This window comes from Dipteris shenzhenensis, chromosome 8 (genome assembly GCF_047967505.1).
Source record: "Dipteris shenzhenensis isolate YYH24624 ecotype China chromosome 8, Dip_SZ_1.0, whole genome shotgun sequence".
NCBI classification, from domain to species: domain Eukaryota; kingdom Viridiplantae; phylum Streptophyta; class Polypodiopsida; order Gleicheniales; family Dipteridaceae; genus Dipteris; species Dipteris shenzhenensis.
The window spans coordinates 31,923,897-31,940,004 of NC_141603.1; the positions used below are offsets into that span (position 1 = coordinate 31,923,897).

Sequence of the window (16,108 nt, forward strand, 5' to 3'; positions counted from 1 at the left end):
TAGCATTGCAGCATGGCACATTTGGAGAGCCAGATGCACTGAGGCTTTGGAGGGTTCTCAGGTTCACCCTTCTCAGATCTTGGCCAGTACTTGGACAGATACGATACACACTCTGATGGCCATTTGGGCGACCATGCAGGGATCATCTCGAGCAGCCTCCTCCAGGAGAGTTACTTTTCTCAGAGATTGGAGAGACTCTCCCTTCTTTGCTGAGACTTCTACAGGGTTGAGATGGCATTTTCAGCCTCAGCCTTGGTTTCTTTCTACCTCATTTCTCTGAGGTGTTTTTTATTACATGCTTAGCATGGTGTATTTCCACACAGAGCTTGCTCTAACGGGTTTCTTTCTTACTTAATAGAAGTCTCTTTTTTGAAAAAAAAAAAAAAAGACCGGAATTGGACGAGGAATCCAAATATGAGGTCAAACCTTTCAAATTATACACTTTGAAAATGAACAAATTTCCCACATGCTCTCCCTTCCCCTTTGCATTTAGTAGATGAACATAACTTTCACATTCCTCATCCTCTCTCTCCTCCTTGCACTCCTCTTTGCATACCTTATAAGTTCCCCCTCTACATTCTCCACTATGATAATGAATATATGTTTCAACTCCCCTCCCCTCCCTTCTCCATGCCACCTTACCCATGCGCCCGTCCCTCCCCCTTTCCTTTATCTCCCCTCACCCCCTTCTCTCCTCTTAACCGCAACCACAACCCAAACGTTCAACCCACCCCACTCCATGTCCCCCTCCCCCCCCCCCTCTCTCTCTCTCTCTCTCTCTCTCAGGTGAATGAAAAGCTCGCAATATTCATGAAAATTGAAAAAAAACTCGTGACAAAAAGCTCACAAAAAAATCACACCCGATTAGCAGGAGGTCAAATCTGTTTAGCTTGAAGTTTTCTTGGAGGACATCGTCTTCAATAGATCTACTCTGCTCTCTATTCCAAATGTGACCCCAGACCCTAATTCCCTTTTTGTTGAGTCTAATGGCTCCTTTTAGGGAGATGTCCCTCAACTGACTATCACTCCATACTATCAAGAATCTGATGGATTCCTGGCTACAGAACCTGCATGTCTTTCTAGAGAACCCTTTCTAGACAAGAAATGGCTTCAAAGATTCCCACGCTTTCCACAATTCATAACCTTTTGCTAATCATGGTTCCTTTCCGAACAAAGCCGCCCCTAGAGGGAGATGTTTCCAGTGTTTGCATCTAGCAATCTTCACTCGGGAGATATTTCTGCGAATGAGGATAGCCCAGGTTGAGAGCCTGGAGTCTGAGTCTGATAAGCTTTTAGGATCCACTAAACCATAAACCTAGCTAACGATTTTTCAATATCTACTATGCGTAGGCCCCCACACAAACTTGGGAAGAGTACATACCTGCCACCTGAATTTGGCCTTTTTTTTGTCCCAATTCTCCACCCCAGAGGAAAGTCCTGAAGAGGATATTTATCTGGACAAAGCCTTTCTTTGACGGGAACCAATAGGAGATAAAATATATTAAGGATGGATAGATGTAATGGTTGAGCACAAACTTTCTTCTAGCCAGCGTTGGTTGAATACCTTGACATCTTTGCAATTTGGACATACAAGCCCCACTATCTTGCCCATGACTACTCTGTCCTGTAAAGTTTTGATTGCTTTCTACACCTGTTGTTTGTCTTCTGGGGAGATTCGAACCTTAACAATTGAGGGAGTCAAGGTTGCTGCCATTTGAGCTCCTCTTGCTAGACCAAGGAGATCACTGCCAATACTCGAACCCCATAAGAGACAAACTTGCATATTTGCTACCCAGAAGAAAGGGAAGGGTGGGAAAGAGAGGAAAATAAAGAAGGAAGACCGTATCCGTCTTCTAAGCTGAGTGATGTAGTCCCTACAATGGCATAAACAAGAATAAATAAACCAAGTTGTGGTGACAAATACCTGGTTGACCACCACAACCCTGCAAGCGAGATCAAGTTTTGCAAACACAGACGCAAATACTACCATGGAGTTATGCCCACTCCGACCTGGCAGCCGAGATACCTGATAGGGACACCCCTCTGGATCCAAGTAAAACCAATGACAGCCCCCTAGGCTGGAGTATCCTCATCACTTATCCAAAAGCCATTGGATGTGTTTCAATTAATGTGTGCACTTGCTGCAGCGCAAAACAAATCCAAGATTTTGTGCATTGGCATCCAAAAAAACAGCAGTATGTCAGCCAACTCACTATCCAAAGAGCTCCTCATCTTGTCTGACTAGAAATCTCAGCCCAAAAAATGTCCGCCTGTTATGTCAAAAAATCTATTCATTGCTTCAGCCCTAAATAATACGAAAAGGGGACAAGAGGGCATCCCTGACGGACTGATCTCAAAATTTGAAATCTCCCACCCCCTTCTCCTCTGATGAGCACTTGGCTATGCGTTAATTGGTTAAGGAGACCCCTCTAATCCATCCATCCGAGAATCCAAAGCATGCAAGGGTACCTTCCAAAAAAAACTCCAATCTACTCTGTCATATGCCTTTTCAAAATAATGGCAAGGCATTGGTGGCCATTTTTCATAGCCCAATTCGAAGCTTCCTAGAAAGAAAAATATTATTGAAATTGTGTTTGCCATGCACAAAGGCTGTCTACATATCATGAATAAGATCCAGAAGAATGGGCTGCAATTAAAGACTTATTGCCTTGGACAAAATCTTATAGTTCCTAGCAAAGTGATGTGTCTCCATTGGGTGATAAAATTTCTGCAACCTTCGAGATAAGATAAATGAGACCCTCAATAAGTGAATCAGGCAATGCACTAGAGTCCCAAAAGCCCTGCAAGGCTGGGGTAACATGGTCCCCAATCATGTCCTAGAAAGCAATATAGAAGGAAGGCGTCAATCCATCTGAGCCCGAGCATCTACCCTTATGGAGGGCATGAAAAGCAGTCCTGAATTCTGTATTGGTGAAAGGGGCATCAAGTAAAAATGTCATATGTGGTCTCACCAATACTAGAATACACTGCCAAATCAAATGTTTGGCTTAATCTCTAGCAGGAGAAACAGAATCTGTTGATAGCAACAAGGAGGCATAAAAGTTTGTAGCAATCTGCATGACGGCATCAAGATCTATTTGCCAAACCCCATCAGAGTTAATAAGCTGAGACACACTCTCTCTACCAAAAGTAGAGAAAAAGTAATAATTAACTCTTCCTCCCATCTGAATTTGGAAGGATTCCCGTGCATGAAAGGAAAATTCCACTCTCTGATTTAGCAAGATCTATGTATGAGCCCTTGCTGCAGCAACAAGGCAATCTTGAATCCAAGCATCTATGGGCCTTTATTTCTCTTCCCCTTGAAGGGCTACCAACTGTTGCCAGAGGCTCCTCTCCTTCTGAAAATTGCATGTCTCCTTGTAATAGCAATAGTATGATAAAAATCACTAGCACCAAACAATACCGCTCTGCCACATGTGAAGGAGATGACACTTCACCCTATAAATGAGAAACCCATACCTGCAAAACATCCTCCCCGAGCCTCTTCTCTGCATACAGTGTATCTAGAATTTTGATTCCAGCAGAGCGATGCCTCTCATGAGGCCCAGCAATCATAAGAACCACACGAAAATGATCTGAAGTGGTAATCCCTGGTGGTGGAATGCAGACTGAATCTCCTATGTGAAGAGTCCGATCATCAACATAAAATTTTTCTATCCGTGCATGGATGGGCATTTGCAATCTTTTGTTCGACCAAAATAAAAGGAGAGAATGTGGCAAAGTATGAAAGGCATCATCAGTCCAAGCTCTGCCACTATATTGAAAAAGAAATGCATCCCAAGCTACTCCCCCCAGAGAGTGAATGCCACCATCTCCCCCCCCCCCCTTTCTATCTGAAGGCAACTCCACCATGCTAAAGTCACCTCCAATAATCCATGAGGCTGTGGTGGGGCCAAGAAAGGACATGATTGCCTCTATTATTGGGAGCATAGAGAGACCAACCATATGTCATCCAATCAATAAGATAATCCACTGTGCTCTAGAGGGTATAATGACTCCGTGTCCAATCACAAGAGGGAGAAAGGAGTCAGAAACTGAAATACAAGTTCCTCCCCTAGTGCCCAAAGTAGGAGACTAGAAAGTATAACACAAAAGTAATTTGCTATACTTTGAGCAATCTCTGGCATCCAATTTATGTTTCTGAAGAAAAATAATATTAATAGTGCCCCCAACGACACCTAGATGAAGCTATTTGTGAATCAGCTGCCTACGACGACAGTGCAACACACCACCTAGGCCTTGATGGTTCAAACTAACTATCCTCATTAGCAGGAGAAAGTGGGATGGAGCACCTTACCCAACCTGGTAGTGGAAACAAACCACTCTGGGGTAATGGACCTCCTGGTAGATGCATGAGTGAGGGTGGGGTAGGCCTCACGGGTAAGAGCCCCAAGAGACACCCTATTGACAAGAAAGCCCATAATTGCATCCTCAATGGTAGAAGGAACAAAATCCTCCTCAGCATAGTCAACCAAGGCAGAAAATGAGTTCCTGTGAAATACGCTTGGTGTTGGAGTGCGTAAAATCCCTGCACTTGATGGAGGAGATGAGGTAAAAGGCACCCTCTACCCTTGATTGATAAAGTGAAACTGCACAACAGAGGAAGAGGGGGCCTGCACCAATGAGGAATCATGACCTCGAGAGACATCTGGTAGGAGAAGCATCATTGGTCCTGACCAAGACTGGAATTGGCACAATGCTAGCCGTGACCTGAGAAGGATCTAGAGCTGCAGAGAAGAAGGGAGCTGCTCATGGGAAGGACCTCGAAGAACATCTGTAGGGGAATCATGACTGGTCCTAACCAAGACTGAATTCGGTACAATGGTGGCCCTGACCTGAGAAGAATCCGTGCCTCAAAAATGCCAGAAGGCTCACTAGGGGGGGTGGAATGCCTCTCCTAATCTATGCATGGCGGAGAAGCCACTCTCACTAATCGGTACCCAACGTAGGCCATCAGCAGGTACATGATGTGCAACTGGTGACGAACGATGAGGTGCTGCCGAAGATGAATTCTGATGAGTACTAGAAGGAGCCGCACGGAAGCTTTCTAATGTCTTTTCTTCTTCTTTGGACAATCTCTAGCAAAGTCTCCAAAGACCCTACAAATTCGACACTCGTCCTGCCTGCTTGCTATCTCGACTCTCTATCAAAAAAGAGAGCCGTATGGGCGCTGAAGCATGATGTGGTCATCGGTAATGTTAGGCTCAGAGACAATGACCCTAACTCTAGGCACCCCGTACTACCTGATTGCCTCTGCCAATGAAGAGGGAAGGCCAGAAAGGGAGGGGATCTCAATGATCACTCCAAAAATAGATGCAATCCTGGAAAGAGTCGATGGTATACCTTGGGTAGACTTGGAAATCTGATAAAAAGAGATGTCATCTGCTTATACTCCACTACTTGGTTGAATCCAAGAAAGAAGGGCTTGAAGAAGAGCTTACTAGAACCGAGCCCTAAGGGGATGGCATTGAGCACAGCTCTGGTGGCTCTAGGCATGTCAAATGCCACCTAAAAGAAACCTCATCCCAATAAACAAACACCATTGAGGTGCGGGGTGACGTCCTCGGATAGGACTGCAAGCATCCCTGTGATCTGGAAGGGTGGCACCATGGATGCAAAGAGTGAGGTAGAGCTTTCAAGCTCCACAGCCTTTTGCAACACTAGTAGCTCGTCTTTTGAAAAGCTACATGTTCTCGCAGCTGGTGGAAGTGGACAAGGATTGACTGGATGGGTCGCCATTCATTAATCACGGGTGGAAGGCCGATTCAAACTAATAAAATCCGTTTGTTGTTCCGAAAGGCTTGAGGGGGAAGGGTAGCCTTAGAGAAAGGAATGGGAAGGGTATGAGAGGAGAGAACCTAAGAAGAGGCTAGGAGAGAGGCTAGAAGGCTAGGGGAGAGAGAGAGAGAGAGAGGCTAGGAGAAGGAGAGGATAGGCTGAGAAAAGGAGAAGGTAGGGGAGAGGGGCTTACCTTGCTGCTGATAAGAGTTAGGAGCAGCAGGAGGCAAAAGGAAGCTGTAAGGTGCTCAATTTTGCTGCAAGTTGAGACTGGTACAACACTCAAAAAAGAAGCTGTTGAAGGAACACTAACTTGTAGCAGATGGAAAGAGGCTGATTAGAACAGCTTGAAGGGAAGCCTGTTTTGCACGATTTGCTGGCCCTGGTAAGCAGCCTGTTTGAGGCGAAATGAAGCAGCGGGGAGTTGCGCAATCTGGCCCTGGGCTTCAGAAACAAAATGCAATTTCCTGGACCTGGAGAAGAGCAACAAATGAGACGAAATAGAACAGCAAGGAGTTGTGCAATCTGCCCCTGGGCATCGAAAATGAAATGCAGCAATAATGCTGCATCTACAGTCGTGAAATGGAGCTGAGACAAGGTGGACCTGTTAACTGCCACAAAAGGGTTAGGAGAAGGAGGTGAAAGGGTGAAGGGAAGGAGCAGGAGGAGCAAAGAGAGCAGACAACGGGGGGCTACCCCAGTACTTCAAACCGCTTTTTCGACACCCATTTCAGTCCGACTTGGCCACGAACCTTCCGTAAAAATCCTAAATGAGGGTCTTGGCCACGCCCAATTAGAGGGTGCCTAAGGGATGGGGCTAGGCATTCATACTTTGACTACGCTTTATCAATGTTAAGGCCTCCTTAATTAATGTTATTTTATTAACTGATGAAGCATTCTTCAATTAGTATGCTACTTTGAACCTAACCACAACAAAAACTTATGTTTCAATAAAACAAATATCTATCTATCCACGAACCATGAATATAAGCGGACAAATATACATATCTTTTAAACTATTAGGGAAAAACGTCAACTTAACAATGGCTAGCTTAGTAAAGCTACCTGCTGTGCAATGACAGACAAAACCTCCAAGTCAATACGATTGAATTCATCAAAGCAGGCCCAAGCACCAGAAGCTGCAAGACCTTTAAAGAACTTCGCCATGGCAAGATAGTCCAAACTGTCACTGCAGTTGAAGACAACACACTGTCGTGCCAGTGCCTGTCCAAAAGAAAACAGTAGTGGAGACAAGGCATGTCTATAATTTTATTTCTTTCCTGAAAACAGGTACTACATTCAAAATTCTATAGACAGCCAACTAGATCTCATCACTAACATAACTTATACATATACTATTCATGCTAATTGGTTTACTCTGAAAAGATTTTCATGTGCTAAAAACATGAAATATTTAAACTGCACCTTCGCAAGATCCTTTGTAGTTTCTGTCTTTCCTGTGCCTGCAGGTCCTTCTGGAGCACCTCCGAGGTTCAAATGTATTGCACCCATCAATGTTCGATAGCATCTATCTGTCAATGGAGTGATAACTAGTCGACTTGAATTTCCCAGATACTCATACCCATATTCACGACAGCAGTTCATCATACGGACAAGACATGTTTCTTTTTCCCAGTACATCCGTAGCTGACTTTGCCATAAAAAATCTGTCTCGTTTTCAACACCCTCCTTCCCTAGCAGTGCAACCACATCTCGAGCATGAACTTCCATCACCACTAGTGCACTTAATGTAGCACGATTGAGCTTGGTGAGGTTCCCTCTTACTAATGAGACAACGTTACCAAGCTGCTCTGTGCATTTCTTCTCAAAATCACGTAAGGAATACCCCCCTACAAGAATGCTATCTGTGAGCATTTTAGTCCAATATATGGCACTTACTACTAAAACAATTTGTCCCGGCCACTGAAGGACCCAGGTTTCACGAGGTACTTCTGCATAGGCAAGCACAGATTTTGAACATTGATCCTGTAAAGATTGAAGCATTCCTTCTTCCACCTACAAAGGATTACATGTAAATATGTCAATAATGATTGTCCCTAAATAAAAGAATTTAAACCATGTATTACTATTGTTTGTTTAATAAAAGAAAACGTTTTTCTCAAATGAAAATGGATGGGAGATATACATTATGCGAGGCATGAGAAAACAAGTACCCTAATAGGCCAAAATTAACTTATGTAAGAGAGCTAGAGAAAACCCAAGGTTGAGGCTGATAGTTCCACCTAAGCCCTCTGTGGGGACTCTAAGAAGAACGGGGAGCCGTTCCACTCCATGAAGAAAACAGTGCTCCTAGTGTTGGCTGCCTGTCAAAACCCCTGCATGCTCCCCCAAATGGCCACCAAGGTATCTACTATATCTATCAAACTACTGGCCAATGTATGCAAGGAAATATTCTCACTTTTCCAGTAGCATGTCGACAATAGAATCTGGGGATGCATCATAGACCTATTTGGAAAGCTATTGCTGATCTCTTACTCCCTCTGCTTCCGATTCCGACATTGAATGTCAGAGACAGGCTTCAAGATTGGCACCTTCAGTCTTCAAATACAAGCATATCCTCTAGGCCTTTGCATTTATTGACTTCTATACAGGCTTATCGATTGATATTACCTCCTCCCTGGATTGCCCATCATGCTAATTCTCTATGGCATTTGAACAAGTCATTAGCCTGGTGGAAAGGAAAATTGCAATTGATATGAAAGTTGAAAATGCCATTGAAGCAACGACTCTTTTTATGGAGATGTATTGTTGGTATTCTTCCAGTAGGGGTGAAATTGGCTCAAAGACGGATAGCTTCACCTCTTTGTCCAAGATGTCACCTTACATCTGAGAGTATTCCGCATTTACTGTGGTTTTGTTCATATTCCAGAGAACTTCTAGACAAAATCCCCTATTTCTTCTCTCTCAGATTTCCAGCACACAGGTTCTACAGGTTTTTCTGGATGTATGGCAAACTATCAGCTTCTTTGTCACAGTATTCTCTTTTCTTCCACTGGATCAGATACTGGGCCTTATGGACCCTCTGGCTGCAGCGCAATCAAGCATATCTGAATTCTCCCCTTCAGCATCCATATGAGTTCTTTCGAGCCTCATTGCGGCAGTCTTTATATGATGCCTTACATGAGGAAGATTTGGATGTTTCTTGTATTCAGCTTTTCTTTTACTGCTTCTGATGGATAGGGCTTTGGCTCTCTTTTGAGCACTGCCCAGATGTAAATGAATGTTTCATAATATAAGTATCTTGGTTTCACAAAAAAAAAAAGTGTGTGAGGTGGATTAGGAACCATCCAAAGCCAATCAAGAAAAAACCCGCAATCCCTCATTTGACGAATGTCTTTGTTCTTTTTTCAAAGAAAAGGCTTCTATTAAGTATGAAAGAAACTTCAAGACCAAAGCTCAAGAAGACCAAAGCTCAAGGGAAATATACATTATGCGAGGCATGAGAAAACAAGTACCCTAATAGGCCAAAATTAACTTATGTAAGAGAGCTAGAGAAAACCCAAGGTTGAGGCTGATAGTTCCATCTAAGCCCTTTATGGGGACTCTAAGAAGAACGGGGAGCCGTTCCACTCCATGAAGAAAACAGTGCTCCTAGTGTTGGCTGCTTGTCAAAAAGCCCTACATGCTCCCCCAAATGGCCACCAAGGTATCTACTATATCTATCAAAGTACTGGCCAAATATGCGACACTAATATGCTATATCTATCAAAGGACTAGGAACCATCCAAAGCCTCTGTGCATCTAGATCTCCAAATATGCGACACTAATATGCTAGTTAAAATCTCCCATTGAGCATCCACAAAGACATGTGTAGAGTCAGAAACGTCATCTAGAGAACATGACTAAACCAAATGTCATCGAGCCGAAAGATTCGAGGAAGAGTCACGTCTCGCGTAAAACACCTAAGGCCCCAAAAGAGAGAGCTGAGCTACTGAGCCCCAGGTCTTGAAGAAAGGAGAGCGCATAAAGGTGCTCAATAATCTAGCAATCCCATTCCAAACGATCCTCGCTAGTTTGTAGTTCCATAAGCAATGTTGAATAGACTCCTCAACAAAAAGGCAATGAATATATGTTGAATAGACTCTCAATAGAAAGGCAATGAATACATGTGGAACGTGCCTAGAACACGGATCTTCACTGGTTCATTGCAATCCCTTCATGAATAGTAAGCCCAAAAAAAAGTGTGATTTTTCTATTCCTGAGGGATTTCTAGAGTCTCTTCCAAAAGGATTTCTACAAATCAGCAGAAATCTAAAAATCCTCCCAATGAGGAGCTCTAGTGGACCTCCAGCCTACTAGGCTAAGCTGAAACTTCCTCACATACTAAGCATCTATGAAAGAAGGGGAGCCTCTTCTCTCGGTGCCGTGCATCAATCCATTCCCATTCCCCGGGATCCCACTACAAATAGTTTATGGAGACACTCCATAGATACAAATCCTCCATGAACCCAAGGGAATCTAATCCGGGATAGTGCCTAGATACCATTCTAAGGCCAAGAAACACTGCTCCACATGATCTACAACACTGATAGGATGAAATGGAAAATGTATAAGTATATCTTCCATAGACCTGGAAACATGCCCCTAAAATGGACAATCAAGACCAAGGCACCCCCATTTGATCTGCGAAATCCTATGACTTGAAGTGAGATCCTTGATCTCTTAAGGGCCCCTAGCCAAAGTAAATCGAGAAAGAGGCTTGTCACCTGAAAGAATTGAAGGGTATGGTTGCATCAATCTGTTGAATGCTCCTTGGACTCCCTCTTAGGTGACTTACTAATTGGAGTTTGAAACCATCTTAGAAGGCTTTTGAAGAACTTCCAAGAACCCAAAGAGGAAGCAAGACCTCTCTCCCATTTAGACCAACTGCGTATAGTGAGAAGCACCAAGTGGTCTACCATGATCATAAAGTTAACTTCCATTCCACATGATAGGCTATCTATCAGTCTCTTCTCGAGAGGAAGGGGAAACTCTCTAAAGAGTAATCTTGAAGCTGGCCCAAGCTTTCACATTAGCCGCATAAGAGGGGAGGAGGGAGCCTTGAGATGGGTTGAGGTAAATATCCACCTGGTGCTATCCATCCAATCTCCACTTGTGAGATGGGATGAGGTAAATATCCACTCATGCTATCCATCCTATCTCCACTTATGGAAGGAGAGTAGGACTGTATGCATCTAATGAAGAAATCCCTCCAAGGTTTTTGTCCCAGCAAGAGTCCTTTGACCACATCTTGCATAATAAAGCTCTATTCTACAAGTTTGGATCTATTATATTGAGGCCTCCTTCCCACGTGAGTAGAATCAAAGTCTCTCACGCTCTAGTGTTTGCTAAGCCATCTAGACTACTCTAGAGGAAATTCTTTGAGTTGAGTCATGCAGTCTCTAGAATGGCACCAAAAAGAGCAACAAACTATGCCATGCCCAATAGTACTTGGTGGACCACCACCACCCTATAAGCAAGGTCAAGTTAGACTGTGCTCATTCAACACTAGGGTAAATTGCTACAAAGGAGAGAAGTCCATATTGACCTGGCAGTCCAAATATCTAACAGAAACATGCCTCCGAATCAACCCCCCAACCTAAAGTGTCTAGGTCACTAATCCAAAAACCATTGGATTTATTCCAATTAATATGTGCATCTGCTGCGGATCAAGAGTACCCAAGAAGAAGGCTCACCCTCATAAAACACTTGGGGCCCAATAAGGTATAACCATGTGACCAAGCCCCAAGTCATGAAGAAAGGGGAAGTATGAAAGATGCTGAGTATCCGAGCAACTCCTTTCAAAACAGTCCTTGCTTGACTACAGTCCCAAAGGCAATGTCGCACTGGCTCCTCTACAGAATGACAGCAAGGGCAAGTGGAATCAGCCCCAAATCGTGATCTCCACAGGTTCACTGCAATCCCTCCATGAATAGAAAGCCAAAAGAAAAGAGTGATCTTTCTATTTTTGAGGGATTTCCAGAGCCTCCTCCAGAAATTCCTATGCAAATCTGTGGTGATGAAGAAGCTATCCCAATGGGGGGCTCTGGAGGGAATCCAACCTCTACTGCTCAGCTGAAATCTCCTGGCATTACCAACCGTGAAGCGAAAGAAGGGAATCCCCCTCTCTCGGTGCCCATGATCTATCCACTCCCACTCTCCTGGGTCCCACTGCAAGCACCTGATACGTGCACCTCCATATAACCACAACCTCCAGGATCCCAGGGCCAAGAGCAAAGGGTTGGGGTCTAAGTACCACTGCAAGCCCGTTCCATGGTCCACAAAACCAGCAATCGTGACACGCTGAAAGGCAACCTCTAGAAGAATATCATCCGTGGATCTAGAGAGTATACCTCCATCCCCAACGTAAAAGACCAGAGCATCTTCCTTGAGACCTCGAAGAGCGATCACCTGTAGAGGAACTGCTGTCCTAAAAAAAGCTCCCATCCAAATGGTGGAAGTAATAGGCATCTCAACTGTCCATTCGCATCTATCTGTTGAATCCTGCATGCTACCCCTCTGAGATGACTCACGGACTGTAGCCTCTGATCCTTAGGTAGCCTGATAAAAGCCTTCCAAGTGCCTATTGTGTAGGCGGGGCCTCTCTCCCATCTAGACCACTGCATATAACGGGAAGTGCCCAGTGGTTTGCCATGCTCATCAAGTATACTATCGTTCCAAATGATCAGCTGCCTATCAATCTCTTCAAGGGTAGAGGGCGGAACCCTTCGAAGAGTGTTCCTGAAGCTCCCCCAAGCTTTAAGGATGGCAGTCATGAGAGGAGAGGCAGGAGACCTGAGAGAGGTGGAAGTAAAAATCCAGCAAGGGCTGTCCACCCAATCATCTCCCAAGGTTGGTGTGCAAGCCTAAAAGCGTCCAAAAAAGAAATCCTTCCAAGGTTCCTACCAAGGTATGAGTCCCCTCACCACCACCTTACAAAGCAATGCCCTGCACTGCAAGTCCGGGTGAATGATATTAAGGCCCCCTTCCCATGTAGGGAGAATAATGGTCTCCCAGGCCACCCTCGCTGCAACATCTGCCGTGCCATCAAGTCCACTCCACAAAAAATTCTTGACTGGTCCAATGAGCTGAGTGATGCAATCCCTAGACCGCACCAGTAAGAACACACAAACCAAGCGGTGGCCAAGAGAACCTGGTTCACTACCACAACCCTAGAGGCAAGGTTGAGTTTGGCTGAGCTCCAAAAAAGGAGCTTTTTCCTTATACTTTCTAGTACTAGGGCAAACTGCTGTGCTGGAGAGATGCCCAATCCTACCTGGCATCCCAAATATCTAACAGGAACACCCCTCTGAATCCAAGAAAAGCCAATGTCAACTCCCCAGCCTGGAGTGTCCTCATCACTGATCCAAAAGCCAAAGGATTTATGCCAGTTAATAAGTGCCCCTGCAGCTAAGCAAAAAATATCCAAGGCTGTCCGGAAAGAATCAAGTGACTACGAAGAGGCGTCAATAAAATACGCAGTGTCATCAGCCAACTCACAGTCAAGAAGCTCCTGCTCCTGTCTCAAGGGCAATCTCAACCCATAAAGCTCAGCCTGAGATCTAAGGAAGATACTCATAGCTTCTGCCACAAAAAGAAAGAGGAAGGGGGCTAAAGGGCATCCCTGACGAACTGATCTGGAAATCTGAAACCTGTCACCCCTTACCCCTCCAATCAAAACCTGGCTGTGGGCTGATCTGTAAAGGGAGGCCACCCCTCTAATCCATGGATCTGAAAATCCAAATCGTAGAAGAGTGCCCTCAAGAAAACCCCAATCTACTCTGTCATAGGCTTTCTCAAAGTATAGAAGTAGAACTGCCAGCCTCTGCCTGCTCTTCTGCATAGCCCACTCTGTGGCTTCCTAAAAAGAAAAGATATTATCAAATATGCTCCTGCCATGCACAAAGCCTGTCTGAGTATCATGGATGAGGTCTAGAAGAAGGGACTGCAATCGGGATGCTGATCGCCTTGGCAAGGATTTTGTATAGAGTGCCCAAAAGAGTAATGGGTCTCCAATGGGATACAAAATTCATATTGCCACCTTTCAGGATAAGGTGAATGAGTCCCTCGGTCAGTCAGTCAGCCATCTCACCCGAGTCCCAAATGCCTGCAGGGCTGAAGTAATATGATCACCTATCATATCCCAAAATGTTGTAAAAAAAGGAGTAAGACCATCGGAACCAGGGCATTTGCCCTTATGAAGGGCGGAGAGAGCAGTCTTGAACTCTGTGTTGGTAAAGCGTGCATCAAGTGAGCATATCATCTCTGGTGGGACCAACACAGGTAAACTCTGCCAAATTTCATCTCTAGCCACATCTTTGGCATGTGTGTCAGAATCTGCAGGAAGAAGGGAGTAATAGAAAGCTGTCGCTAAGTGCATGACGGTATCCGGATGAGATTGCAAAATGCCGTCAGAGTCAATAAGCTGCCTGACACTCTCTCTACTATGTCTGGGACCAAGTGTAGAGAAAAAGTGTTTATTGACTCTCCCTCCCATCTATATCCAAAAGGACTCCCGTGCATGGAAGGCATACTCTGCTCTCGGATCAAGCAATGTCTGCAAGTGAGCCCTTGCTGCAACAAGTCGCTCCTGTACCCAAGCATCTGATGGTCGTCTCTGCTCCTCCCTCTGCAAGGCTGCCAACTGTCGGCGGATACCAATCTCCTGCCTGAGTACCTCACCTTGCCGAGCACTAGCAACGGAGTGATAAAAGTCGCTGATGCTGGCAAGTGTTGTGGCCACATGTGAAGGACCGGCCACCCCCCCTGCATGTGAGAAACCCAGATCTCCAAGAATGCCTCTGTGACAGTCTCATCCGTGTATAAGGCATCGGGGATCTTGATACTGTGAGACCGTCCTCTTAGATGGGGCTCTGAGATGGAGAAAACTACCAGAAAATGGTCGAAAGTGGAAACACCAGGTGCAATGCAGACTGTCCCCCCTCTATCAAAAGCCCAGTCATCCACATAGAATCTGTCAATCCGAGCATGGATAGGCATCTGCACCCTATGGTTCAACCATGAAAACAAAAGTGACTGAGATTGAATATGAAATGCATCATCTGACCAAACATCTCTGCCACTGAACCTGAATAAGAAGGCATCCCAAGCTGCTCTCTCGAGGGAATGAATACCACCTTCTCTACCCCCTTGCTTATCAGAAGGTGCCTCAAATATGTTGAAGTCACCACCAATAATCCATGAATCTGCAATGTCAGCCCACGAGAGCAACTCTTTCCAAAACAGAACACGGCCCCCTCTGTTGTTCAGAGCATAGAGGTTTGAGAAAACCAACCTTACGTCCATCAATCACAAGTAAAACCCACTGGGCCCTGGAGAGGGGTATGGTACCGTGTCCAATGATCAAAGGGAGAATAGAATCTGAAACTGAAATGCAAGTACCTCCTCTGGTTCCCAAGGCAGGAAGCCAAAAAGTTCGGCCTGAAAGCAGCTTACCTGACTTGGAGCAATCTCTGACATCTAGTTTGTGTTCCTGAAGAAAAAGAATGCCTAGGGAACCACCTGAAACACCTGGATGGAGCTGATTCCTGATCAGCTGTCTGCGACGGCGATGAGGGATGCCGCCAATCCCTGTATATTCCAACTGGCTATCCTCATCGGCGGGAGGAAGCGGGTTGGAATACCTTACCCAACCTGGTGGCAGAAAAAGAACCCTCCTCCGGAGCTGACCTCCTGCCATACACACGAGGTCCAAGGGGAGGAAAGTCCACAACTGAGAGAGGGAGAGAGAGAGATCTCAAAAGGGATGCCGATAACTAGCTCTCCGAAAGTGGAAGGTACAAAAGCATCATCTGGGAGGTCAGAGAGGTCCTGCTGAGCGGAAAATGAGTTCCATTGAGCCAGCCTGGGGAGGGGGTATGAAGGATCCTTACCGAAGCACGGAGAGAATGTAAGACCCCCTTCCCTCTATCCACAGAAGGAGGCACCTATACTGGGTCCTGATCAAGAAGTGCTGCGGACGAGGTGCCAACAACCTGGGCTGCTGAGGAAGGTACAGCCTGATCCTGGGGTGGAGTGGAACAAGGCTCCTGAACACTAGTCTCCTCACGAGGCTCCAAGGGGGTAGCCTCCAAAGTGGTGGAGGTGTGATCTGAAGGAGAGGGCCTAACCGCGACCGTAACCGCGACCGGAACCCACTGTGGGCCAGAGGTGGTGCGGGGTGCAGGAGGGACTCGAGAAGCCCTAGGAGGGGGGGGAGCCTGTGTCTCAGGCAGTGCCTGTGGAGCAGTAGGTCCTGCTCTTGCTCTCTGTCGTGAGCTAGTACGAGCTGGTTGCTTTCTGGTGCTCT

General features: G+C 45.5%; 1 protein-coding gene across 1 annotated transcript in view; it reads right to left on the minus strand.

The window, feature by feature from the left end:
• LOC147899385 (uncharacterized) overlaps nucleotides 1–16,108 on the minus strand; it is a 503,340-nt gene that overhangs the window by 302,415 nt on the left and 184,817 nt on the right. Inside the window, exons 13-14 of the mRNA XM_087377716.1 lie at nucleotides 7,225–7,815; nucleotides 6,865–7,023 (exon numbers count right to left, since the gene is read on the minus strand). Of these exons, the coding sequence (XP_087233842.1) occupies nucleotides 6,865–7,023; nucleotides 7,225–7,815 (750 nt within the window). The remainder of the gene's footprint in view (nucleotides 1–6,864; nucleotides 7,024–7,224; nucleotides 7,816–16,108) is intronic.